The sequence below is a fragment of the Numida meleagris genome, chromosome 22, assembly GCF_002078875.1.
Source record: "Numida meleagris isolate 19003 breed g44 Domestic line chromosome 22, NumMel1.0, whole genome shotgun sequence".
NCBI lineage: Eukaryota > Metazoa > Chordata > Aves > Galliformes > Numididae > Numida > Numida meleagris.
Window position 1 is genome coordinate 3,865,967 of NC_034430.1, and position 26,095 is coordinate 3,892,061.

Sequence of the window (26,095 nt, forward strand, 5' to 3'; positions counted from 1 at the left end):
CCGCCCGCCCCCGGGCCCCCGCCATCCGCCTCTCTCCTTTGCAGGAACTCCAACAGCAAAAACGACCGCAGGAACCGCAAGTTCAAGGAGGCTGAGCGGCTCTTCAGCAAATCCTCGGTCACCTCGGCTGCGGTGAGTGCTGCGGGCCCCCCACCCCCCACTCCCGTCCTCCCACCCCCTGCTCTTGGCGGGCCCCCGCGGGGCCGTGTTCCTATGGACATCTGCTAAGCGATGAGGAAATCCCTGCTGTCATTAACGCCCCTTTCGTCTTTCCAGGCCGTCAGTGCGTTAGCTGGAGTTCAGGACCAGCTCATCGAGAAGCGTAAGTCGCCTCGTCGTTTCTCTCTGAATTGGCAGAGTTGGAAAGAATTAAACTTCTCCCCACAGCTCGGCCCCATCTTCGCTTCCCCTGGCTCCCTGCTGTACGCTTTGCACGCAGAGGCCAGCACTGAAGCGATGCGTTTCCGTGTCTGTGTCTTTCCATCACCTGCTCGTGGCTATGGGAGGAGATGAGCTCTCCACTTCTGGAAGCCTCACTCTGTTGTGGGCGCTCAGCATTTAGACCTTTCCTCCCGAGTTAGGCTCGCTGTCACCATAACTTTGGGTCCGCTGTGTGCTGATCAGGCAGCAGCGCTGCATTTCCAGTGCTCGGTACCAGAAACTTCGGTTTTTGTAGGTTTTTTTTTTTCCCCCCTGATGCTTTGCAGGAGCAGCCTGGGATGCGAACTGCGGGGAGATAACCGCTGGGCCCTTCTGCTTCTTGTCCCGTTCTAGGGGAACCAGGCAGCGGGACGGAAAGCGACACTTCTCCAGACTTCCACAATCAGGAGAATGAACCCAGCCAGGAGGACGCCGAGGAGCTGGATGGATCCGTGCAGGGGGTGAAACCCCAAAAAGCCGCATCCTCCACTTCTGGGAGCCACCACAGCAGCCACAAAAAACGGAAGAACAAAAATCGGCACAGGTTAGTGGTTCCAGCAGCCTTCGTGTAGCGCGCTGGGGACGGTTCGCTGTTGTTGAACGGACTTAATTATTGTGAAGGGAGCTAATAACTTGTGCGAATAACGAACGGTTCGGGTCATTTGGTTATACCACTTGCTTTTAAGTTGTGTGCAGCCTGTAGTGTTCCTCAGGCTCCCGCTGTGCTCATTGTGTCAAGGAGGGGAGGACGTGCTGAGGCAGCTCAACAAGCAGTCAGCACAGGGTACTCGCTGCAGCCCAGGCGCAGTGGTGCTTTTGACCAGGCCTTATCAGTTCTTTTCTCTTTCAAGCAGAATAAAGCTGTCTTCCCTGCAGTAGAGGAAGATTACAGTCTTGGCCTCCTGTGATTGTTCCTTGGTTTCTACAGAGCTAAGGAAGATAGGAATGTCAGTGCTTTCTCTGGAGGAAAAACAACTTAGGGCGTTTTGGGGGCTGTGGACGCTCTCAGTATCTTTACTACATTTTCTACTCCAAACCTTTGCTGGTGTCGTGTCCCAGAGTCCTTTGATTACAGCGTGTACCAGTTGCTTTATCACACAAACCACAAGTTTTTGTTATTAAACTGGCCTGAAATTGACGTGAAACAGATCTCCTGAGCTCTTTAGGACTGAATTTAGGTGACCGCTTCTACTCCTTAAGGGGTGCCTTCAAGGCACGGCGCAGCCGGGTGGGCTGGCAGCTCAGAAATTGGGAATAATCAAACTCTAGTGCTGCTTTCCCTGGGTCAGTGTAACCTGCATTTTAGGTTCTTGTTGTTGAGCTCATTGGCTTTGGGTACGGATGGATATTCCCCTTTGAGTGGCCTTCCCATAGGATTGCAAATGTTTTTAAAGAATAGTGATAGATCTCACAAAGGCTGCAGGGAAAAGGTCGGTCTGGGAGACACTGAGGTAGGTATAGTGCCTGAAAACTGATTCACTGCTTTTCCTTATTAGTTAGGTTTCCAGTCATTAGCATTTGTAATTGTTAGGTCAGGATTTTCTTCCCGCAGCAGCCTTAATCAGGCAGACATCCCAAAGTACTGGTTGTCCTTTTTGGTTCCTCCTGAGCTAGGACCCAAGAGCAGTTCAGAAGTCTTTTTGAGCCTGCAGATGGCTGGGAGGAAGGCCAGGAGTCACAGGCTACATCTCCAAACCGCTTCAGGGAACTGAAGCACAGCGTAAGGACGATGCTACTTCAAACAGATTACAAAGCACTGCTGAACATTTACATGGACCACAAAGCAATCCGCTGCCAGGTACACTGGGGTCCGGTGCAAATGCCATAAATAATGTAAATTCTTTTGCTCCATTGCATCACCCCAACTGTAGCGACAAGAGGTGGTAGGAAGAAACTGCCCTACTGAAAGCTTGTGTTGCTTTGGGGTTTCTTCTGCATTCCTTCCTCTGAAGCAGCTGGTACGGGCTACTGTTGGAGACAGAATATTGGACATGAGGAGGCCTGTTCTGATCTGGTATGGCAATTCTTATCATCCTAAGGGATACATCTAAATTACGGAAAGGTTTTTGCGATTATTCTGTAATGCTTAGCATGGCCAGGTAGTGGAAAATAATTAAGTTTGTCTGTAATGCAAACTGTTAAAAGTTGTGATTGCTGCTAATGACTGTCCCCTAAATTTCAGCGGAAGAGCCCCAGTGATCTTCAAGTATCTCTAGGTTTAAACAAAACAAAAGCCAGTCCCAGTCTTTTTAATGGCACGTCTCATTCAGAAGCTCTCTCATTTCCAGCATGCATTTTGAGTTCTGCTCACCTGCTCCTGAAGGACTGGGAGGTGCTGGGAATGGACGCCCTGAAGGTGCACTGACTCCACGTAGCTCCAGTTTTTCTCACTCCCGTGCCACCAATGGCAGCGAGGAGAGTTGGATTCAGATTGGGCAGAGCTTGTGTGAACGGCTGGTTTAATTTCCAACAATTAAAACAGGGGATCGGGCGGCAGTGTTTTATTGAGCCATCCTCTGTTCCCTCAGACCACAGAAGGCCCAGATGATGATTCAGGGCTACGATTTCCTCACGGCTAAAAAGTGTTTCGGGAGGAAGCAGTCCTCCTCCCACATAGAAACCCGGTGCTGAGAAGCGCCAAGTAGAGCAGTGAGCTTTGGGGCAGAGCTGTTTGGGGGCAGAGCGCGGTGCCAGCAGCGTGAGTGCTGAGATGCGGGGTGGGAACGCAACGAGCCAAGGTTGGACTCGACCATGGCACCGTTACCTTGGGAGCTCCCGAAGGGACGTGAGCGTGTGTTTTGTGAGTGTGTGCGTTTTGGGAACGTCGAGTGCGTACCTGGCCCCGTAGCTTCACGGTTTTCTCCACCTCTGCCTGAACGAGCTTTTGCTTTGCTTAATAACCTAGACAAAGCCGCTGCTTTCTGACCACCCGTTGGGTTTTGCAAGCCAAGTCTGTTTTGGTTTGGTTTGGTTTGGTTTTTTTCCTCTGCCTCTGTGAGCTGCTGTGCACCCAGCCCCGAGCACCCGGCAGCGTCCTCCCTCCGCACGCAGCGCTCCCTGCTAACGCCGCTCCTCCTCTGTCCTAACACCTCCTGAGATCCCACCTGGGGAGGGGGACTGGGGGCTGCCCCATCCCGGAGCGCTCTCTGTGCCCACTCCTGGTTCGAGATACCTTGAAAAGAACTGGATGGCGTTGGAACGCTGGCTTTAATTATTGATTTATTCATTCGTTCGTTTATTCATTTAGTATTCTCGCTTGGGTGGCTAATCGACTAATTTATTTAATTCATTAGTATATATTAATTTCTATTGCTTTCTTCCTTTCAAATGCTGCCCCTCAGCCCGTCTGGCATGTTTGATTATGACTTTGAGTAAGTTTGACTTGAATTAGTACTTGTGCTGTGTTGTTAGTGTGTAGACACCAATGTGCCTTTTGAGACCTTTCTAACCCATAGTTTATCTGTTTAATTGTAGGTATGTATATTAGGTTAGGCTGGGAAGTTTTTTTTAAAAACAGAAAAGCGTGATGGAGGTAACATTTTATTTAATAACTTCGGCAAAATTAAATTAACTCCACTCTTCTTTACCTCTCTATTCCGTTGTTGTTGTTTTTTTTTTTAATAGATAAACTCTTTAACTTAAAAACGTAGCTTAAAAACTGATTCTTCTGGCTTTGCTTCTTAAGGAGATCAGTGTAGATTTGGTTATTTCCTTCTGGACAAACGTAACGAACTCCGTGCCTTTGTCTCCCGTAATCCCTGTCATCTTAAACTCCTATCTCTGTTCCAAGTTAATAACCCTCACCACTATGTCTGAATAATTACCTATGGCATAGTTCCACAGCTAACGAATTAACGTAGAGCATGCATACGTAACCTTATTCCTTTGTGCTGCATAACTTCCCTGTGATTTTTATCGTGAGCCTTTGTTAACTCTTTTTCCGAATGGAACGGAATATGCATTTTGGCAAAGAATAAAGAATCCACTCTCCCTCTCTTTGCTGCTCTCTTGTCCAGTAATGTTGGGACAGTGATTTGGCTCAGCCGAATTGAGAATGTGGATTGAATTAACCGAATAGCCTTTGTTGTAGCCTGTGCCATATGCAGTAGCTGGTTCTTTGAAACCTGGTGTTTGTTTAATGTATTGAAATGGACGTTTCTCTTATCTTTCCAACCGCAGGATTGATCTCAAGTTAAACAAAAAGCCGAGAGCTGTAAGTATCAGTGCTCTGTCATTGTTTTCGTTGCACATCCGTAGGCTTGAGTGGCTGGCTGGCTGCTAATCCTGGAAAGCCTCCTTCTGCCGTGACTTAAGATGTTGTTTTTGTGGTTGGGGAATGTCTAGGGATGAAGCGTAAGCATTGTCTTCTGGATTTAATAGTAAATGAGCCCAGGTAGGCTTGTTATGGAGCACCTAGGCCGCGTGCACTTCTCATGAACAAAAAAGCTCTTTTGCATCTTTCTGTTTTGTCATGAAGTGCACCAATAAAAGCCCCCGGTTTGGGCTGAAAAAGCAGCTCTTTTCTCTCTTGCCTTCAACTAATGGTATGTAGAATGAGGGAAGGCTAGGAATCCCGGCTCTGCGAGCAGAGATGGAAATAGAAAGGTCTTAACGTGCCCGTCTTCTCCTATCTCTGCAGGACTACTAGACACATCAGTGCTGAAGATTCTGGGATCTGGGCCTACGTGAATCCCCACCGAGAATAACTCCAGTCGTCTGAATGAGCACAATGGCAGCTCTCTGGCCACGTGTGTGCAGAAGGGAGTGGTCCACTCTAAAGAACTCGGGGGCGTGGGGGGGGGGGGGGGGGGAAGGGAGGGGAGAAAGTCTGGGACGTGTCTTTGTATCATTTTTAGATCACCTGAGTTACAGGAGACAAAGGTGTAGTAGTAGTAGTCTTCAATTGCTGGCTGTTCTGTGCTTCCAGCTCAGTCGGGGACTTCCTTCAATTGGCTGATCTCACTGCTGCCGCTGTAAAACCCTGGGGAGGCATTTCCTTTCCTGCTGGAATCGGGCTGTGATTCAGTGTGTCCCATCCGTGCTGTAAGACTTAGGTTCCTTTTGTTACTGATACTTAGCTTTGTGGTTTTGTTTTTGTTCCTTTGTTCGTTTGTTTGTTTTTAAACCCGAGTGTATAGTTAATAAACGGGCTTCGGGTTGGTTTGTTTTAATCCCTGTAGAGAGGAAGGTTCTTGGTTTTGTGGAGCAGCTCAGTTTGACTCTTAGGTAAGCAGAGAACAAGGTGGCTGGCTGTTTTTCTCTGACTTTGCTTTTAAAGGCCATGCCCTGACGCTGACACCGTGCTTTCAGATGCAGAGGAGGCTGGAGCTCAGAGCCATCTTGCTCTTTGCTGGCTTTGACGTTGGGTGGATTCTCTTTTTAATACAAACTTCCGCCATTTGTACATAACCAATAAAAGTTACATTTCTCTCTCTCTTCCCACGTTCTGTCCAGTCCACGTCTTGACTCGTAGCGCTTCTTATTCCCCATCAGCTCCTGGGGGCAGTTGGCTGGAACTCTTCCAGTTTCACAGAGCGGCCGTTCTCGTCCCGTGCCCCTTTGGATGTCTCCTTTGTGCTCGCCTGCAGCAGACATAACGCGGAGCACTTGCAAGGATTGCCAGGCACTAATCTCCAGCCGTGTTCAATTAATCCTGCTTCAAGGTAGGGCTTGGATGGCAGGCAGTCCTCGCTGCTGCAGGCACCGTGCCCGCAGATAAGGGATGAGCAATTTGGATTGCCGCTGGGAAAGCACACAGAGGGGAGGAATGTTTGGTGCTTTTCACAGCGGCCAAGTCAAGATAGCGGTGTTGGAATAAGCTGTGCTTTTCTCAAGGTGATTCATTACCAGTTACCTGTGCTGTAGCACTCTCCTTACAGCCTCCCCTCTACTTGCATGTGCACTTGTTACAGCAGAGCCTGAATTCTGCTCTGCCACACCTCTACTTCCCTGGGGTGCTGTCTTGCAGCTCCTTGTGACAGCAGAGGCCATCACCCCCATGCAACCCCACTATGCAGGACCTGCGGGTGAAGGTGAACGCCCAGGAGCACAGTTCCCTCTTGTTTTCTCCTTTGGGAACGGAGGCAGCTCTGTGTTTGCTCCTGGTGGGAGCAGTGAGTGCTGCTGCTGCTGCAGGCTGGGGGCTGCTCGGCCGCAGGGAGCTGCTGGGACGGAGTGGCTTAACGGGAGAGCAGCAAAGCTGCCCTACTTTTCTGTGTTTAAAGTGATTCCTCTTAAGGGGTAAAAGAGAGAGGAATAGAAGATGTAGGAAATGGCATCAGGTCCTAAAAGGGCCTGCTTTTCTGTAGCCGTGGGAAAAAGATGGCTCAGCTGATGGTTTCTGACTGCTTGACCTTGGTACAAAAGCTGCTTTTTTTCCCGTGCTCTTGTTCTCTGGTGCTGCTGTTCCAAAGCAAGGTTAGGAAGGGCCTGACCTCCAGGGGTCCACGCTGCACCTCTGACCTCAGGGACAGTGCTGTACCTTTTGGGCCAGCACGTTCCCCTGCAGAGGAACAGCAAAAGGGCTCACGTCACCCGGAGCCCTACCTGGGCAAGAGTTTTTATGGCAGTGTGTCAATCAGTTCTGCATCCCTGCCGTACACACTGGGGGTGCTGCAACCTTCCCCAGTGGTGTTTGTCCCTGAGGGAAGGGGACATTCTGTTCTGACTTGGGGAGGCAGCTGCCTGTCACTGAAGCCATGTGGAGCTAGCAGGCAGACCAGGGCAGAGAGTGCAATGGCAAACAAACACTTTGCTGGTGCTTCAAGGAGCCCTGTCCCGTCCTGCTGCGTGCTGCAGCCTTCAGGCTGAGCAGCCGCGGTGTCCGCTGGGGTCTGCTCCAGCAGAGGGAGCAGAGCTGCACGTCCCGGAGCAGGAGCTGGTGGCAGTGACAGCGCTGCAGCATCAGCTTCCTGGTGGTGACAGGAGTGTCTGCTCGGGTTGAGGACGGCAGCACTGTCACCTGCAAGAGGGGCGTGAGGCAGAGCCTGGGGTCAGGCCAGCACCGTGCCTCAACCTTCCCCTTTAATTCCTGAGACCTTTATTTCTCTTCCTACACAGCCAACAGTGAGTAAAGCTCCCCAGGCCAGGACAGCCTTGCAGCTGGAGCCAGAGCGCTGCACAGGCTTTTACCTCAATGCCGATGAAAGCTGAGTACAGTTAAAAACCTCAAGTCCTTTGCTTGCAAAGGACAAAGCGGGGTGGTGGCCCAGCAGCCACTGTCCTTATGGTGGCTGAAGGTAGAGGAGGAGAACTGCTAATCCCCGGCGCGGCCTCGTCACCAAGAGGATTAGGCAGGCATTTAGTGATCCCGAGCAAGGGGCTGAAGGCACAGCAGCAGGCACGAGGAGCAGCAGCTCCACAGCCACGTCCTGCTCCCTGCAGGGCACAGGCAGCTCTCCCTGCACCTCCTGCCCGGGCTGGGCTGCGCTGCCAGGTAAGTGGGCACAGCACCCGGGGGGAGCAGGGCCCCCGCTGCTCGCCCTCTCTTGGGCAAGGCTGGGTGCACCCTGCAGCCACCGCTTGTCCTGGGAACTGCAGCACGTCGCTGTTCCACCCCGTGCCCGCAGGATCCCCATGAGGAAGCAGCACAGACCAGGGGTGCCGTGGTGGAGGCAGCTCCTGCGCACTGGGTGCTGGCAGCTCCTGTCCCTCTCCAGGACGGCTCTGCAGGGGCTGCAGTGGCTCTGGAGGCTGCTGTGGGTGGGTACTGCTGTGGGTGGGACTGCGTGCATGTGTGGGTTTCGCACCCCTGTGGGACTGCAACCCCGTTCCTTGGGCAGGAGGTGTCAGGTCCTGGCGCTGTGTGGTTGTGCAGAGCCCTGGGGGTGTGGGGTCTTTGCTCCCCTCCAGGCTCTGCCTTGCTCTCAGTGGGTCTGACTGCACTGTGCTCTCCCTCCAGTACCTTCTGATCTGCTCCACGAGCTGCTGGGACATCGCCTTCCAGTTTGCTGAGGAGGTAAAGCCTTACACCCCCCCCCCCCCCCCAGTGAACGTGGGGGCTCTCCCAGGCACTGCCCAAGCTCTGGCAGCCAGGACTCCTGGTGATGTGGTGCTGGGTGGCAGAAGGGTCCCCATGGGCACGGCATGATGGGGTTCAGTCCATGGCACCTTCCAGCTGCTGAGCGTGGACCATGGCACTGAGGGCAGTGAGGAAGAGGAGGACGGGACAGCTGCTGCCGCACTGGAGCCCGGGCAGACAGGTGGGTGCTGAGGGGCAGGTGGGGCCCTGGTCCTGGCTCAGGTGGAGCAGAGCAGTGGTGCCTGGGCAGTGCTGGAGCTGCAGCAGCTGCGTGATGCCAATGAGGCCGCGCTGGGGAGGTTGGAGGCGCTGGAGGCCGACGTCCGCTTCCTCTGCACTGAGCTGGGGGCTGAGAAACTGCTGTGGAGCAGTCGGTTCCTGGAGCTGCTGCGGGAGCAGCAAGGGCTGCGGCAGCGGGTGAGTACCCCTGCAGGGCCCTCAGGATCTCCCGAGAGTTCCCTTTGCCCCTGCCCCCCTACAAATAGCCACTCATACCCTGTCCCAGCTCCTGCAGAGGGACAGCAGAGACAGCCCTGAGCTGCCCGGAGAAGCCGAGGAGCTGAATGGGAATGAGGGAGAGGATCCTGCAGGTAGAGCTGGGGACATGGGGTTGCAGCAGGGGACCAGGGAGCTGGTGTTTGAGGACAGGGCACCCAGCCCCTGCACCCCTCCAAAGGACTCCACTGGATGGAGCAGCACTGACAGCCCATCCCATGCCCAGGCAGCTTCCAGTAGCCCATGGCTCTGTCCCAGGCAAGAGCTGTAAGTGCCACTGTAAGCTGGGTACCGGGGGCTTGCTCAGCACAGAGCTGGGACAGTGCAGTCCTCCCATGTTCCCATGTCCCTGTATGTGCCCATCTCATCAGCATCATCTCACAGCGCTCAGTGCCAGCCCTGTCCTGTCCTGCCCAGCCCATTTAGCAGAACTGCAGCCATTTCCCAAAAACATGAAACCGCCAGGAGGCAGCTCACAGTGAGCAGGCTCCTCATGCACAGCCTCGGGCCACTGCCTTGGAGATGGGGTCCTGGCCACATGTGGCCCTCGCTGTGCACGCTGCAGCCAGTGCTGTGCTAGAATAAGGTCCTCCAAGTTGTGCTCCTGCTCAGCACTGAAACCTGGGAGCCAAGCACCACCCCAGGCCAGGCACTGCCTCCTGCTCTGCTCCAGGGCAGGTCACTGCTGTCCCTGCTGCCAGGGCCACACACAGGCTCCGTCCACAGCATGGGCAGCGCTCCCTGGGGAACCAGCCAGCATCCTCCTTATCTGTTGCAATGCATCGGGAGTGTCCCGGAACAAGGATTGTGGTCACTGAAAGTTCCCACCGTCACCTTTCACAAGCTGGAGGAGCTGTAGCAACAGAGGGATTGCAAAACCCAAGCACTGCCCCATTTACTTCCTTCTTGGACGAATACATCCCCTCCATCAGCATCTTCTCGCACATGTTGCAACTCCAACAGGTCCCCAGTGGAGGGACTCATCCTGGGGGAACAGCTCGGGATGGGACATGGGGGTTTGCTCCAGTGGGAGGCCGAGAATGGAGCAGCCAAGGCCAACCCACCCCCACCAAAGCAGTGGGGCTGGGGGTTGGATGCCCTCAGCCTCTCTTCTGCTGATATAAAATAAAAGACAGCCGCCTCCTGCTGAGTCTCACTTATTCAGCGTTCTGCTTGCACGGGCTCCTGGTGCCCAGCCCTGCCCAGACCCCCGCTGCAGCCCAGCACACCAACACACAGCAGCAGCCAGCACCGCGCTCAGCACCAGGTGCGCATGTTGCTGCAGCCGTGATTCACTGACGGAAGTGTTTATTGTGAATGTGCAGACAGGCTCGTGCTGTTCAAAGGAGTGTGTGGCAGCAGCGCTTCCTGCCGTGCAGATACTGCTGCCTTCTGAGCAGGCTATGCAAACCAGCTGCTCCCACTGCTTGCACCACAGCTCCAGCCCCGCGCTCAGCCCTTCCCTGTAGGTACAGCACTAGGTCCCAGGAGTGCCCAGCACCGAGCAGTTCCAAGCAGGTGTCAGATAAAGGGGAATGCAGTTCTCTGGGCTGGGCAGGAGAAAAATCCATGTTTCTTCTGCCTCCTCACCAGCTGCCGCTTGCTGTGGGATGGAGTTTGTACCTGGCCTCAGTGCAGAGCTGTGCCTTGGCTCCCGGCTGAAGGTCAGCCCAAGAGCATATGACCCTGCTTGTCAGCCCTGCAGCCATGAGAACTGGCCTCCAGCCCCACAGCTTCTATGGGAACAGTTCCATGCCAGCGCCAAGCAGACCTGTTTGCTGCTGCTTGTCGATTAACCCTGTGACACTGTGCAACAGCTGCCACCACCCTGGTCCTGCACTGTGCCCCACTGCAGCCCCTGCTCCCCAGGGGCACAGCGTGCAAGGGCCGCTCCTCCCAACGTGCCCATGCAGCACCCACACCGTCAGGGAACTGATGCAATGCAAATAGCAGCAGCCTGACTCATCCTGCACCAACCTGGCTCCTGCATCATGTTTGAAGTGGGACGGCCCCACGCTCCTTACAAGTGCCAGAAGCAGTGGGGCCCTGGGGACTGGCCACTCCTGGGACTGCTGCAGCAAAACCCTGCCACAAACCGGCCAACTCCTGCAGGAAGAAAAGCAGCAGCCAAGGGAAGGGGCCTTTGGGCAGACACTGCTGCTGCTTGGTCACCCCAAGCCAGCACCTGCAGGTGTGGGTGCAGCAGAGCCCCTCCCCTGCCAGCTCCATGCCCCTTTGCCAGCTGTGGGTGAAGCCCAGCAGCAGAGCCCCACTCTGCTTCCTTCCCTGAGGCTGAACCCGAGCTGCTCCCCAGCAGCAGCAACCTTTCCCCAAGGCCACCACACTGTGCAAATCCTCCTGCCCTATTGCTTCAATACCTGCTGAAGTTACTCCAAAGCATTTGCGCAATGCAGGCCTTGAGGGGAGCAGGGGAGGCAGCCAGGGGGAAGCACAGGGCTCCCTCTTGCTCCTGCTCTGCAGCTTCCCCAGGGGATGGAGCTGCCTGCTGCTCCCCTCCGTGTCCCACAGGGCTGAGCTCTGTGCTGCTCGCAGGGCGCTTTGCTCCAGGAGCTGCTGGGGTGGAGAAAGAGCTTCTGCCACTCTGATGCAACTCCCTAAAGGAAGAAATGTCATTTGCAAACCCTGGCCTTAGGGAGCACAGGGCCCAGAGGAGCACTGAAAAGAAGCACGGCCAGAGGGTGAGTGCTGGCAGGAGCCTGCAGGCAGCAGCCACAGCACACACCTCGCTTCTCTCCCATCTCACAGCAGCGGGCTCTCCCCAGCTGGGGCATCCCTGCTTGCTTCCTGCCTTGCTTTCTCCCCCTACCCTTACGCTGGAAATGCTTCCTTGTAGAACAGCCTGCCCCAGAGGGGTAGGAGCACTGCACACCAGGGCGCAGCCTGTTTCCCACAGCCCAGGCTGGAGGCTTAGGTCAGATTCCTGCCTCAGAAGATGCACTGAAATGTTAGAGCTGAGCCAGCCCCATCCTGGAAATCCCCCTGCAGGAGAGAGCTGGGCAGCTCAGCAAGGAAGGGCTGGGGCACAGCAAGGAGATCCCCTGAGACTGGGCTGCACCCCACATGGAGGTGAGACGGGAACACAGCAGGCTCTGCCCCGACCTCTGCCACAGCACTGTGCTCCTCTTCTCTTCAGCGTTCCAAAGAAAAAAGGGAAAGCTGAGATATCCCGCAGCACTGACTTCCAAAGAGGGCTCTTCCCCTTCCTTTCATTGCACAGTGGCAGCAAAGCCTTGATGATATTTAATTGCCTCTCCACCTATTTGTAGCACTACTGGGAAGAGATGACTCTGCTCTACCCACCACAGCACACCATTGCATTCCTCTTTACAAGCACCCCGTCAGCCTCCTCTATTTCTCATCAAAGGAGATTTTCTTGCAGGGTCACCCCACTGAAGTACAGAGCACTTTCCACAGGGTGCTGCGGGCGACCTCCTTGGCTGCATTTAATGGATCCGTAAGCTGACAAGAAGATTTAACTTACTTACATGGGTAAGGAATGATGCAAACCCAGCAGCCGTGACAGGTCCTCCCCAGCAGAGCACCAGGAAGCAGTGAGCCACAGGATGCCTTGGCAATCCCTCAGCAACAGCAGGGCTGAGCACACCGTGGGCCCTCAGTCACACTCAGCCAAGTATCTCACACCCAACTACGACAGCAGACGCAGACCCCGCTGCAACAAACAAATCCTGACCAGGTTAAGAGCTGACACATCACTCGGTTCCCCATCACCAAGGTCCTGGCCACACACAATCACACCACGAGCTCACTTGGCTTCACACAACAGGCTCCAGAGGAGTCCTCTGCAACAGGTAATGTCACCTTTCAGGAAGTGCTGCACTTCAAAAACCACCGTCTCCAGGAGCAACTGTTTTCCTTGGCTTTTATGAACTAGACATAGCCACTGCCCTGTATTAAATTAAGAGCACTAGCTTTATTAGAGGCCATAAAAATATGTGCCAAGTCAGATAAGAATATGCTGTGTTAAGAGAGTAGCAGGTGGAAGATGCATCTACTGAAACAGGCACATTCATACCCTAATTGCACTTCCTTTGAGCTGCAAAGCTTTAGAGCAAAGCCTTGACGTGTCACTTGCACATTATCATGCCAAAAACCTGGCACAGCTGTGCAACATAACTGGATAAAGTGTGCATTTGTTTCCATGCTCAACCACAGAACTGGGGCACAACTCCCACGTCCTTCCACAGTGATTGGGAGCGTGCAATCCCCATCACCTGAGACACCCAGCCACGCTGCAGCTGTCCTGCTGCCAAGTTCAAGGGCCTCACACCACCACGCTGCTGCCTCATGGCACCGTAGTTACCCCTGCATCCCCTGCACAGGGGGTTCACTTACCCCAGTAACTGGATGTGGTACCCACTAAAACACTCGGAAGCTTTTGTTTTTAAACCTAGCACACTAGATCAATGACCAGCATCCAGGCAGACTGCTGCTGGTGTTAGATTCCACGCAGAGGTCTGAGAGCATCAGAGGAACCCCAGGGAGGCGGGATGACCTCTTCCAAAAAGCCGCCGGAGCCCAAGTTCAACTCAGCAGTTTTTATTGATATAACACAAGTTCTTCCTTCGCCGTGGCTTCCACACAGCTGCCTCCATCCGGCACGTAACCTATATACTGCATAACGATACACAAAGTTCAGTAACATGTCAGCTTTGGAGCGCGAGTTGTCAGCCTTCTGGCTGCAGGAGAAGCAGCATATATCTATCAGCACTCTGCCAGGAAAACAGAAAACACCACGCCAAGTAACACAATGGCCGAGTCAAGGATAGCACTAATGAAAACCAGCATCAAGCAGCAAGTTGTTGGACAATAACATTAAAAACCAGTTGTTTTTTTTTTCTTTTTCTCTCTCTCCTGTAATTTACAAATACGCGAAGTATCGGGTTACTTAAAATTAAGAAGCATTTTGCTTACTAACGTGAAACATTACTAATTTGTAATGTATCATAATTCACCAGGTCTACAGGTTCCTGTGTCCCTGTGGTTTTTATGGCACATGGTGCCTGTTTGGGTAGGTCACTCCTTGGACAGAGGGAAGACCGGGAATAGACAAAACCATGCCTCAGTTTTCAGCTGTACTCCACTCTCCCCTTCACAATCTGCCACTCGACAACCTTGGTTTAACCACGAGGTGGACGTATTTAAAAAAAACCCAACACACAAAACACAGATACAATGTGCATCAACAAATCAACTGCTTCTGGCCTGCGGTGCAAGAGACATCCCTGCACCGTAACGCAGCGAAATCCCAGGACCAGAACCAATTACTACAGCAATTTTTCTTTTTTTTGCATATTTAAAATCTATTACAGTATCTACAATAAAAAACCCAAACACTTCTTACAGAGGAACAAGGAATGAAAGGGGAACAGCCCTACCAAGTCTCATTCTATGTTTCTGGATGCTGTTACAGTTTGACAAAGCTGAAGGGGACAGGAAAATGTTAGTGAGAAGGAAGACGAAGCAACAGCTTTATGGAGAAAATATTAAGGAGTCCTCAGGAACAGTGTGGGCAGCAGTCCAAGTATGACTACAGCTGTTTTACTGAATGCTCAAAACTATTGCTGTCTGAAGACAAAAGGCACTGTGTCATAAATCCTCTTTGTCAGTGTTACACAGAGATAGCCAAAGACGGGATACCAGGCAAGGACAATGTTTTAGAGCAGCCTCAACAGCGTGGCCATCCACATTGGGACAACTGCCTTTTCCAGCAAGTGCCAAACACACAACTCACTTGCAGCTTTGGAGCAGCGTCAGGTCCTCCTTCCATTCTCAGGATGAATTCTATTCCTAGCCCCTTGTAATTCTAGGGGCTGAGCAGCTTGCTGAGCACTTGTGGTATATGTCATAGAATTGCCTCACATCAGGAAGGTGAGCTTAAGTGGGAGGGGTAACATTAAACAAGTGCACCAGTAAAGTCAAATCTAAGACAGCTAAACCTAACTTCATGTTGGATTTATAATCCATTGCCTTCCACAGATCTGCATGGTACAGTTTAGCAAAGAGGCTTAGTGAAGAGCTGGGAACAGCCTTGGCAATGCATTTCAGTCCTCACAAATGAGCCTCACTCAACTACACAGATATTATCCCCTTCTGTTTCACAAGCCCCATAAAACCCTCCCTCTGTATGCCTGCTAATATACCAAGCCAACACAAAGCTTGAGCTAACGGGAGGAATAAGGCCATACACAGTTCTGAACTGCAGGAATTTAGGGTGTGCCTGACTCACCATGTAAACCCCATAGGAAAAACCTGCTCTGAAACAGCAGCCTCTTCTCCTGTCCAGCACCCAGATTCTCTTCAGCATCCAATGAAGATGACAGGGACCACGAACTGCTCTCACATCTTTAAGAAGGACACACTGTCATGGCTAGACCAGAAATCACTGTGAGCATACCACATCTGGTATCCAGCCTCCAGATGGAGCCTGGGACTTGCAGGGAACAAGGAGGAGCCCTCAAAAGGCAGATGCCATCCATGGCAGCTACAGAGTGCAAACACTGCCCACAAGCTTAGCATGCTGGCTGGCCTCGCCATCTGCTTCATATACCTGGGTTCTGAGATTTGTAGGTTAATATCTCTGCAGCCAGCTTTTGGGGATCCAAAAGCTGAGGGAAACGGCTCATCACAGCATCAACTAAATGGGGATGGAATATGCCACACAGCTTGACATGAACGTTGGCCCTCTCCTCTGCAAACTGATCAGAGACGGTCCACTGGCAGGAGTCCCCATAGGCTGGGGCTCTCTGCACTGAGTGAGGATCTCGCACACTGGTAGATCTCGCCTGGGGAGGAGGCATCTGGTAGGGCTCAGACCAATACTCACGAGAATGAAGTGAAGGAAGTGAAGGGGCATTATACTCACTGGGGAGACTGTACTGCCCAGCGTTGGCTGGATGGACAGGTACTCCGTAGCCTGAGAAAGAGTGAGGTGGCCCTGAGTGAGGTATCTCAGGGTTATACTGCAAGAAGCTAGCACCAGAGGCAGAAGATTTATGGGAACCATGCTTGTAAGAGACCAGACCATTTTGCTCTAAGCTGGGAGAGTGCGGGTAGACAGGTCTCTGCCTACCACAGGTGCAGACTGTCACCTGCTCAGCATGGGAGTGATCACAGTGACTGGTCGATCTGTAAGGCCACATGTCAGACATCTGGTTCTCCAGAGACCCAATGCCTGAGTCAAGATGCTCCTGAGAGATGTAAGACAGAGAGTCCATATGAGGATGCTGGTACCTTTCAGAGGACCTGTGGCTCCCACTGTTAGCAGGAACACTGCCTGACACACAGCCTTTGATCTGAAGCGGAACATCACTGGGCTTTGTTTTATGTGTCAAGCTTTTCCTCTCTGCAGAGATCTTCTGCAAAGAGCTTTTATCACTCTCTGTGGGCACAGAGCACAAGAGCTCTGCCTGGGAACCTCTTTTGCCCTTTTTCTCCTCCTTGACAGCGCTGGTACTTCTGGTAGGAGACAATCTTGCATTGGCTCGGAGTTCATCAGCTAATGAGCGCTGGGGTTGATTAATCCTTTCAGGGTGGTAGAATTTACACTTAATTCCATAAGTACATTTCTTCCCTGCAAGGAAAAAAATCACAGCATGGAACGAGAGCTGAATTTTACTAAATGCATGAGTTATACTTGTATAGGCACTGCAGTTTTCACATTCAGAAGGTAAATCTTACCATAAGGGCACTGCTGCTTCTTGTGTTCTGGCACCACAGGTTTCTTTCTCAGAAAGTTATCCAGGCTGGGGCCATGTCGCCCCAGCGGATCATCTGGAGGCATAAACCTAAAAAAAAAACCAAAAAACTTAATCAGGAACAGTTCGCTTCCTGGGGTCAGGGTTTCATTTCTCGAAGATGTCTCCCATTTCACCAAGCATTAACTTATCTGAGCCCTAAAAAGCTTTCCCATTTCACTGCAGAGACAGCTCTTGTCACACGGTACAGACTGGCAAGAAGTGCTTCTCTTCAGGCACACAAGAGGTTTTGTGCTGTGTTGCTGACTAAAAGCAGTACTTGCTGCTGGGCCTACCAATGACAGTGCTGTGAGGAAATCAAGACCTAGAGCTTTCCCAGGAACTCCATCAGAGTAGAGCTCCTAGCTGCAAACCACGCACAGCTGTTAAGATGACTCCATTTCTTCATTCCTCACTACAGCCAGGGAGGAGTTCTTCCTGCCTCTCTTCCTCCTTCTACAGAGGTACCTATGGGATTGTTTTCTTCCACTCTCTACCACCCTTTCCCTTTTTTCATGCCTCGCTTGCTCTTGCTTCATTAAAACAAGACTGCACGCTCACACGGACCGCATTTAAACCAAAGGAACATCGGGAACATACTTGTCATTAACAAAGGAATACATCAGTAGACGCTCCTCAATGAATTTCTTCCACTCAGGACGCTCATTCTGCAGGTCCCGATAAGTATCGTTAGAAACCACAATGCCATCAGACTCATGTGCCAGTTTCACAATGAATCGATCATCATAGCAGACAACACGTTTGCCCCCAACCCGTCTGGAAGGAGTGAAGACCAGAATCTTCTTCTTTTCAAGGTCACGGAGGATGTACTGATCTGGAACAAACACAACTGTGAACACACTTACACAAACGTGCACAGCCCAAAGGTCTTCCCCACAGATAAAGTAACATTATAAACAAACAACAAAATGCATGAAAATTCAGTCCTCTGCAACCCTCACCTCTTTTTTCATGCCAACTTTTGAGCTTATCAGAGGCAGAATCCCACCCCTCTGCCAGTGTGGCACCTGGGAATGCTCAGGAACAAGAGGCTATTGAAACACAGCACACCTCATCTATGCAATCCCTTGCATACATTAAAATATTGATTTGCATTTAAGACTGGCATCTTTTATAATAACGCACTACATGCATAAGTTTCTTTTGAGTTGATTTACTCAGAAATCTCAGCTGCTCATAAGCTGAGAGCAAGCTCCCTTCTATTTGAAGAAATCTGACTGCACTCCTATCGAGGTTTTACTTTCAGCACACAGAAACTCTGTACTTTCTAGTGTCAAACATGATAGTCAAACATAGCATAAAGGTGTTTCCCTGAAAGGAGAATTCAAATGATGAAAGACAAGTTAAGCAGAGTAGTATTACATTCTTTGTTCTCCAAATTATTCCAACTGATCCAGGCAAGAACTTGCTTAAGGGAGAATTTAATGACTTCAAATCTCACTGGTCAGCACAGCTTATTGGATCTCCTACTACTCAGATCTTCCATTCATAAGTTAATTACTAACTACCCAGAACTTTGCAAGCTCATTAAGCGACAAAGCAGTAAGCTTGAAAAGCTGCTCTTGGCTTTCATATTTCCACACCTGTTATAAGAACATCTGGTCGTGGCTGCTCCTTCCTCCAAGATGGCACAAAGACTGTAATATCCTTGTGTCCCCTGTCCCAAAACCACTGCACAGCCAGAAGGATACCTCTGCAGGAGAACACCTCTTTATTTCCATGGCTGCAGTGAAGAAGAAAATAAAGGATTTCAATATTCAGGCGATGTACAGATTAGCGAGGCAAAAGATTAAGCAAACGGATCGAGCAGTTAAAACAACTTTTAGTGTTGGAGCAGTGAGAATTGGTAATTACATGCTGATCTCAAGAAGGAGCACCAAGTTTCACCATTGCTTTTAGCACCTCAGCGTACCAACAAACAACCAAGTTCGCAGTGGGAAGAACAAACCAGCTGTAACTGCCTCTCTGAAGCAGAGCCTCTTGCTCCAGCTCTTTATTTTTAGCCCTGAGAACAATGTGATCTTGAACTTCCTTTGTCCTTTTCTGCTAGCTAGAGCCAGCAGCCAACCTCTGCCAGGGCAAACTGCACTTCCACAAAGTGATTTGCTTACGAAGTTATTTTGATAACTTAGGGAAAACACGCCATTTTGTGCACTCCTACCCCAGTGACATCAGCACTGAGGCAGGACGCTTCTTTAGGCCATGGTGTAATGAAGAATCAGTTGATATATTCCATGCAAATGTGCTATTTGCATGAAATATCAACATTTTCCTTAATTGGGGCTAAATGTCATAAGAGCACTTGGCAGCTAAGGAACAAAGTTTAGCAACAGTGTCAGAAACCACCTACCAATATTAAAAGCTGCTTCATTATTCACTAGTCCATATCAGTCAGTTTGCAGAACTTCTAAGAGGAAACCAGCAGTTCTGTTCTATCAGTGCCACTATTTACAGTCTTATCAGCTTTTCTGTTGATAACGGTTCTGGCAGACTTTCAATGTCTCTCTGTTGCAGCCTGATTTGTCATTCTGGGGATCTAAGCCTGCATTTTGGAGTGACACCAACACATGTTTTATTATACTGCAGATAACTGGTGTCAAGACCCAAGATTGAACAGCAAATTAGGGGTATCTGTGAGAAGTGTTTGTAAATCTTCATTTTTGTAAGTGAAATGTCTTGTGGAAACTTGAACAAGACACAGATGCGTTGCTAAGCCTCTGGATATTTGTATTAAGCTTCACAAAGGCACATTACAAACAGGCCCATAGCTCTCAGTACTGACCCGGCTGTGCCCCAAAACTGTGCACATGCTTAGTCAAATACATCCTGACTATTACAGAGGTACACCAACCCCAAGACATCTCCTGCCCAGAGCATTATATAGAGCACAGAGCAAACTCCACAGCTAGATACTGTCTGAATGCACACACGGGGCCTCACAAGTGCAGAAGAGGAGAGGAAGAGAAAGATGAATATATGCACTGTGTAGTCAAAAGACAGCCCCCTGTAGCACACGGTGTGGAGTGGGTTGTACACAGGCTAGCAGCAGGGTAAGTAAGTGTTCTGTAATCAGAGAAGATGTTGCCCCCAAATGTGGACACTTGAGAGACAGCGGGTTAACACTCATCCCTAAAGAGCACAACAAATAAGATGGATAGTCCAAAAATCAAACCAGTGAAAGTGAAGCTGAAGCACAGCCATTATATGAAATGGCTGAAGCATCTTCATGCAGTGACAGAGAGGGAAAGAAGGCAGGGGAGGTAAGCAGTTGTTCCTGCACCTCATACAACCTAGCAGTATTGCTGAGCTCATGCCCAGTTCTCAAGAATGCAGCGAAGTCATAAGCTTAAGTGCTTAACCTGCACTAATTTGCTGACACCTACATTTAAGCTTCTCCCCTTTCTGAAACATCAAACTTCTTAGGCCATCATGAAAATACTTAAAAGCAGTAGCTATTAAAAGGAATGAAAACAAAGAGCACTATGCATTTGGATAGAAATAAGCCTATTATCTTATTAACGGATTAAAAACATTCAGTGGTTCCCAGGTTTAAAAACACACACTGCTGCTTCTTTGTAAAGCAATTATGAATCTAATATTATTTTCCAACTGTCATCACATTGTGCCACACTGTATCAAAGCAAGTTCAGAAGGCTTCTTAAATATAACCCAGATTTGTTTTGCATATGTAAAAAGCCACTTCCTAGGGGAACAAGGTTAGTGTTTTCCCCCCACCCACCTCTACAGCAACCAAATCCAACAGTTTCTGTTTTCTAGAAGGCTTGAAAAGTCAAACCCAGCCAACCCTGCATGCTCTATTTCCAGCAAGCCACCTTTCTCTGAACAGAAAGGAAGAGTTGCACCAGAAGAACTATTCCAGAAGCGCTACACATTTAACAAGTAAACTAACACTTAAAGAGACACTTCTCTTCATTAAGAATTCCAAGTTACACCAAGGTTAGCATTAACAATCACAGGAAAGATTATCTAGAGCTCTGCCAACATCAGATTGCTTTCACTATACAGACACAGGTTAACATCCTCCGCTTATTTCTCATTTATGAGTCCCTCCTACCACCCTAGAGTCTACAGAAGGTAGCTAGCCAGGCTGATCTGATTTGGCAGCAGCCAAGAAAAAATTCCCTTAGAAGGAAGTAAAAGCTAATTTCCACTATGATTTGCATATGTTTGTCAAGAGCTGTTCAGGGAGGCCGCTGTACACACTGCAAATGAATCAGCAGGGAACATCACACACCATCAATACAGGAAGTTTCAGAATGGAATTCCCCTTCTAGCATATTGCTTAAAAAAAGCCAGACTGAGTTTCTCATGTCAAACTCTGTCCTATCGCCTCTGTTATTACCGCCTGGTCTGCCTGAGTCACATTTGCTGTAATCTCTCCTGCACTTTATGGGGTAACTCTCATGGGTAAGAGGTTCCTCATTCAATCAATGCAACCAATGAGGTTGTTTAAGCCTAGCTACTTAACTAAGGTAAACGTCACCACAAGAATCATGCAGATCAGCCCCATGTCTCAAGTAACAACACAGCTGCTCAGCACTGTGCTCTCCTGAAGACTCCAAAGTCAAATATTTTATTCTGTTGTCAACAGAGCGGGGCCAAGGAGAGTCCCATATGCATGGGGACTTGCAGGCTGTTGCTGGTCTCAGAGCAGACCGTACCCCATCTTTTCTCAGTTCTATTCTTAGAACTGCCAGCCACGGCTCAGTGAAAACCACACCTGCAAACAAATCTCCATTCAGCACTTTCACCTTAGAAAGAAGTCTACAATGACATACACGACAGCTATGTGCACTCACTTCTTTTAATAAGCAAGCATGTGCACACAAACATGCATTACAAGACCTATTAAACTAAAACAGTGAAGAAGCTTGCTTCTTAACCACAGAGCCCAACTTCAAAATCTGGTGGATTAAGCTAATGCCACCCAGAGCCCATTTCTGTGCAGCTGGGGAAAGTTCAACATCTAGAGCTGGGGTGGTGGCAAGTAACTACCACCATAAGGGGACCAAAAGCAAAGGTGAGAGGTGAAGCAGTATGGACATTGAACCAAAAAGTATCCAGTGCAAGGACTCCAAGTGCTCCATGACTATTAGGATTCCTGTAACCCCAAATTACTGTTCCAACTCCAGTGGCCTTCCTGTAGTGCCTGATAGAACCTGCCCTACCAACACCAGAACACCCAAGACGCTGAAGATGAGCTGCAGCCCTGCCTTGCTGTCACAGCTGTCAGAAGCAGCAGAATTGGCCATTCTAGACATTATTTAGTAAAGTGCCCCATTCCAAACTCCAGCATTCTCCATATTGCACAAAAACGCAGCCAAAAATACCTGACTCCCAGTCTGGAGACTGGCCTCCAACACCAGAGATGGAATCATATTAAAGCTTTTTCTAATGAACCCCATAATTATGTATTGAGCAACTTACTGCTACAGAAGCTTATATAAAACCATTAGGTAAGAGAACAATGTATCTTCAGTTATCCTCCTCAGCAGCTAGAAGAGGGAAGGAAACTTTGTTTCCCCATGAAGCACATCTGCTACTGTCAGAGTGAGTACTCTGACCACTGGTACGTGCTGGCAGCGATCACAGGTGGAACGGGCCATCTAGGCTGTCACCCTTGAGAAATCATTACGTGTACTGGAGATGTACGTCGGAAAATATTACCAGCCACCCTTAGAACACCCAGCTGTAGTTTTTCGTGAAAAACCCTGAGTTTTTCAGACTCCAGGCTCTTGGATCTTGGCATGCCTCACAGCTACAGAGGCAGAGAAAATCACCACCTGACAGGAACGCTTAAGGGTCACATTAAGCACAAACTACTTCAGAAAGACTCACTGTCAAGCCCCAGACACACCTCATTGCCACGTTGCTTCCATCAATAACAATGGGCTTCAGGTTATCACTCTCCTTCTCCTCCAGAGGTGGCACAGGCGCAGGGGTCTTGTTGGCAGCTCCTCCTCGAGGGACCAGAGGAGCCTCCTTGGTCTCCTGAGGGGCCTCTGTGGGGTCTCGCTCAGCTGGTCCATGCTTCACCAGCTCCCCGAGGACGGTGTTGGTATCAGCATTCAGGCCAAGCTTCTGGAGTACAACATAGATCTCCTCGGAGGAGTAGCCCAGCTTGCGGAAGAAGTCCACCTTCAGCTGCATCTCGAGGCTGTCGGGGGGCTCCTGCACAGGGCTCCCCACCGGCTCCATGCCCAGCACGGCAGGCCCAACACCCTCCTCACGGCTCAGGGCCCGGCCCAGACTGAGGTAACCGCTTTCACATGGGTCTCTGGAGCTCATCCTCTCCTCCAGCCGACTGAACTGCTGTCCGAGCACCGGGAACGCCTCACGCCAGCCGGGGCAGCCCAGCAGGAAGGACACGCTGCCCGTGCTCATGGTTGCCCTCGGCTGTCTCTCGGCCTTCGCTCGCACTCCAGACCTGACGGCCAAAACGACGGCGTTAGGGGCGATGTGGCACAGCCCGCAGGGCCTCTCCCCGCCCACTAGCCCTCCCCAGAGCCCCCCCGTCACGCGTGGGACCCCCGGCCCGAAGCCGGCCCACTCCTTACCAGCCTCCCACCACGCGGCCACCGCAGCATCTCCATGGGGCCGGAGCGGGCCGGGCGGCGGCCCCGCTTTATACCGGGGCAGCGCTGCGCCAACGCGGAAGGGCAGAGCGGGCGAGGGCGGAGCGGCAGCCGCTTCCCGGTCCGCCCCGTGCCACGCCTGGCCGCGGCCCCGAGGCGGAGCGGGGCGGGGAGGCGGTGCGGCCTGCTGCGGCCTAACGCGCGGCCTAACGCGCGGCCTCGCGTGGGGCCCGCTGCGGCCTGCTGCGCCCCCAGCCCCCGCCGCTTCCCCCGGCCCCTTCGGTTCCCCTTGGTCTCTTTCCAGCCCCCGCCGAGTGCCTCCTCAAGGAATAACCCCGGTGGGTGTAGAGACAGGTCCTCTTCTGCAAACACCTGGCTTTTATGCAAATCGTGTTGCAATAAAGGCAGATGTGTCCTGACAAGTGCGATTCGTTAGGGAAATTCATTCATCTGCTTCCTGCTCTGCTGCAGAAGCCGCCTTTACTCTCGATTTCATGATCTGACGCGCTCTCGCCTGATTGACACGGGGCTGTACGTGGAGCAGGAGGCCCAGCAAGCCCCGGAGCCAAGCCCTGAGCTAGCGCATGTCGGCACACCCCACAGCAACCAAGGCGGTGCGGTAGAGCAGCTGGTTCCTCAGATGGCTTTCCAGCTTGTCCTTGGCTGCTGCTGTTCTGAGGTTAAAACCATTAAAAGGTGTGATTCGGAAGGACTGCAGCCCTGGCTCTTTTTTTACTTCCTCCCACCAGCTCAGGTGCGGTGCAGCTGTAGCTTTAGAGGCAGCTGTCAGGTCCTGTGCTCGGTGCTTGCTGAGGGAGCACCCACCTGATCTGCGGCGCCAGACATGCTGACGCTCAGCACAGTAAAGACCAGACTTTGACCTACGAGCTGTCAGGAAGCACTTCAGTGCGCTTCAGTCCACAGAAAACCCGCAGGCTGAAACTGGAAAACGAAAGAAACGGGACAGAGGGTGCAAAGCGGTGAGTTGTAAAGCTGCAGCCAGCTTTAGGCAAAAGGAATGTATGAATCATAGAATCATTAGGGTTGGAAAAGACCTCTAAGATCACCAGGTCCAACCCCAACCTATCCTTACCATGCGCACTAACCACATCCCTCAGGGCCACGTCCCCACGGTTCTGGAACACCTCCAGGTACAATGACCCACCACTCCCTGGGCAGTCTGTGCCAATGCATCACCACTCTTATGAGACGAAATGTTTCATAATATCCAGCCATTTTCCCCTGGCACAACTTGAGGCCACCAGCTCTCATCCTACCACTGTTACCTGGGAGCAGAGCTGACCCTTCCTTTGCCACAACCTCCTATCAGCAGGGAGCAATGAGATGGCCCTGAGCCTCCTCTCCTCCAGACTGAACCACTCCAGTTCCCTCAGCCACCCCTGATTAGACTTGTGCTCCAGACCTGTCACAGTTTTGTTGCCCTTCTCTGGACATGCTCCAGGGCCTCAATGTCTTTCTTGCAATGAGGGGCCCAAAACCATACATCCACTATGTACAGCCACAAGCTCCAGGCCTATCAGTGAAGGTGCTCCATGTGTTTTTATGAGTTATGTTCTTTATGAGCTGCACCTCCAGCAGCTGATGCGTGGGCAGAGCACTGTTGACACTGCAGTCACCTGACGGACAGGCGCTGCAGGGTTGCTCAGGGCTGGCAGCAGTGGTGCTGGCCATGGTGGCCCATCCCAGCCAGAGGTGGCCATCTCATAGAGTGCCTGCATGCCACATTAGGCACAAAGGGCTGTCTGGCATGGGTTTGTTGTGCTGAGCTGCTGCTTTCACCCCAGTGTGATGGAGGTAGCCGTGACTCAGCCAGCAGAGGCTTATCAAACCAGGCTTCTGAGGGAGATAAGAGCACCCAGCAGCAAATAGAACTGATTCCATCTGTTTGTTAGAACCACTGTATGGACCATTTGTAACTGCGGGAATTGAACTAACATTTCACAATGTGCAAAAATTGTTCCACTCTGACTTCTGATTAATCACTCCTAAACAATTAAATGTAGGTAGCTGCAAATTTGCTTCCCTGAGGCCATGTACCAGAGCCCAACTTAGGAGCAAGGGAACTCTCCCAGTTACAGGAATACATTTGCATTCATCTTCCTTGTGGTTACCCTGAAACAATCATTTTTTCTTGTCTCTGGCCATGTCTGAAACCGCACTGTGTACTCAACAGTCACACACACACAGAGGCTAGATTCTGATCAGAGATAACATCCTTAGTCAGTACTTAAGTAGGTGCTTTCCCAACTCTTCTTTCCCTTGGAATCTACTCCAGTCAGCATGAATTCAACATTTGTTTGTGTACTTTTGCTTCCAGGCTCGAGTCTATTGCACTAAAAAGCATGGCCACAGATGTGCTTTTTATAGGAAATACCCCACGCAAGATCCACAGAGCTAGATCTTTTGATTTATGCAAAGCAGGAACAGCAATCACACACTGCCTTTTTCAGTGAAAAAGAAGCCAGGATGCAGAGAGGGGATGTTGGCTTCTCCACCCTGAAAGTCAAAAGGGGTCATACGCTGGCCACACCCCAGTAACCACTGTCGGTGGTTACTTTTGATTTTTTTCACATTTGCAAATTGTTTTGAAGAGAAAGTTTACTGCAATTGTTTGGCATTGGAAAGACTCCCGCGGAGGCTGTGGCTTCTGAAGACATGAAGATATTCAGAACAAAGCCACTGCTTGGATCACTGATGGACAGAGGCCCTTCATTACCCCATACAACATGATAGAACCTGTCTCTTAT

The 26,095-nt window shown here is 51.0% G+C and overlaps 3 protein-coding genes across 7 annotated transcripts; 2 read left to right on the forward strand and 1 right to left on the reverse strand.

The window, feature by feature from the left end:
- Positions 45-5,856, forward strand: MEAF6 (MYST/Esa1 associated factor 6; the record flags this gene model as incomplete). 4 transcript variants are annotated; one of them, XR_002432463.1, is given in 6 exon segments in its annotated part: positions 45-132; positions 277-322; positions 775-964; positions 3,895-3,952; positions 4,600-4,633; positions 5,060-5,856. XR_002432463.1 is itself a non-coding variant. In XM_021375276.1 (5 exon segments), coding segments are annotated over 4 exon segments (337 nt in total), but the record flags the coding sequence as incomplete, so codon positions are not given.
- Positions 6,007-10,091, forward strand: LOC110387291. The gene is made up of 6 exons (XM_021375273.1): positions 6,007-7,855; positions 7,960-8,121; positions 8,321-8,377; positions 8,537-8,621; positions 8,691-8,857; positions 9,662-10,091. Exons 1-6 carry the CDS (start codon positions 7,646-7,648, stop codon positions 10,052-10,054), a joined length of 1,074 nt encoding a protein of 357 aa, XP_021230948.1. The 5' UTR covers positions 6,007-7,645; the 3' UTR covers positions 10,055-10,091.
- ZC3H12A (zinc finger CCCH-type containing 12A) lies at positions 13,498-24,255 on the reverse strand. 2 transcript variants are annotated; one of them, XM_021375272.1, is made up of 6 exons: positions 24,153-24,255; positions 22,610-23,179; positions 18,315-18,454; positions 17,311-17,545; positions 16,655-16,761; positions 13,498-16,547 (listed from the first exon to the last, which is right to left on the reverse strand). In XM_021375272.1, exons 2-6 carry the CDS (start codon positions 23,134-23,136, stop codon positions 15,517-15,519), a joined length of 2,040 nt encoding a protein of 679 aa, XP_021230947.1. In that variant the 5' UTR covers positions 23,137-23,179; positions 24,153-24,255; the 3' UTR covers positions 13,498-15,516. The 2 variants fall into 2 exon arrangements, with proteins under 2 accessions (XP_021230947.1, XP_021230946.1); XM_021375271.1 differs by lacking the exon at positions 24,153-24,255 and adding an exon at positions 23,310-23,467.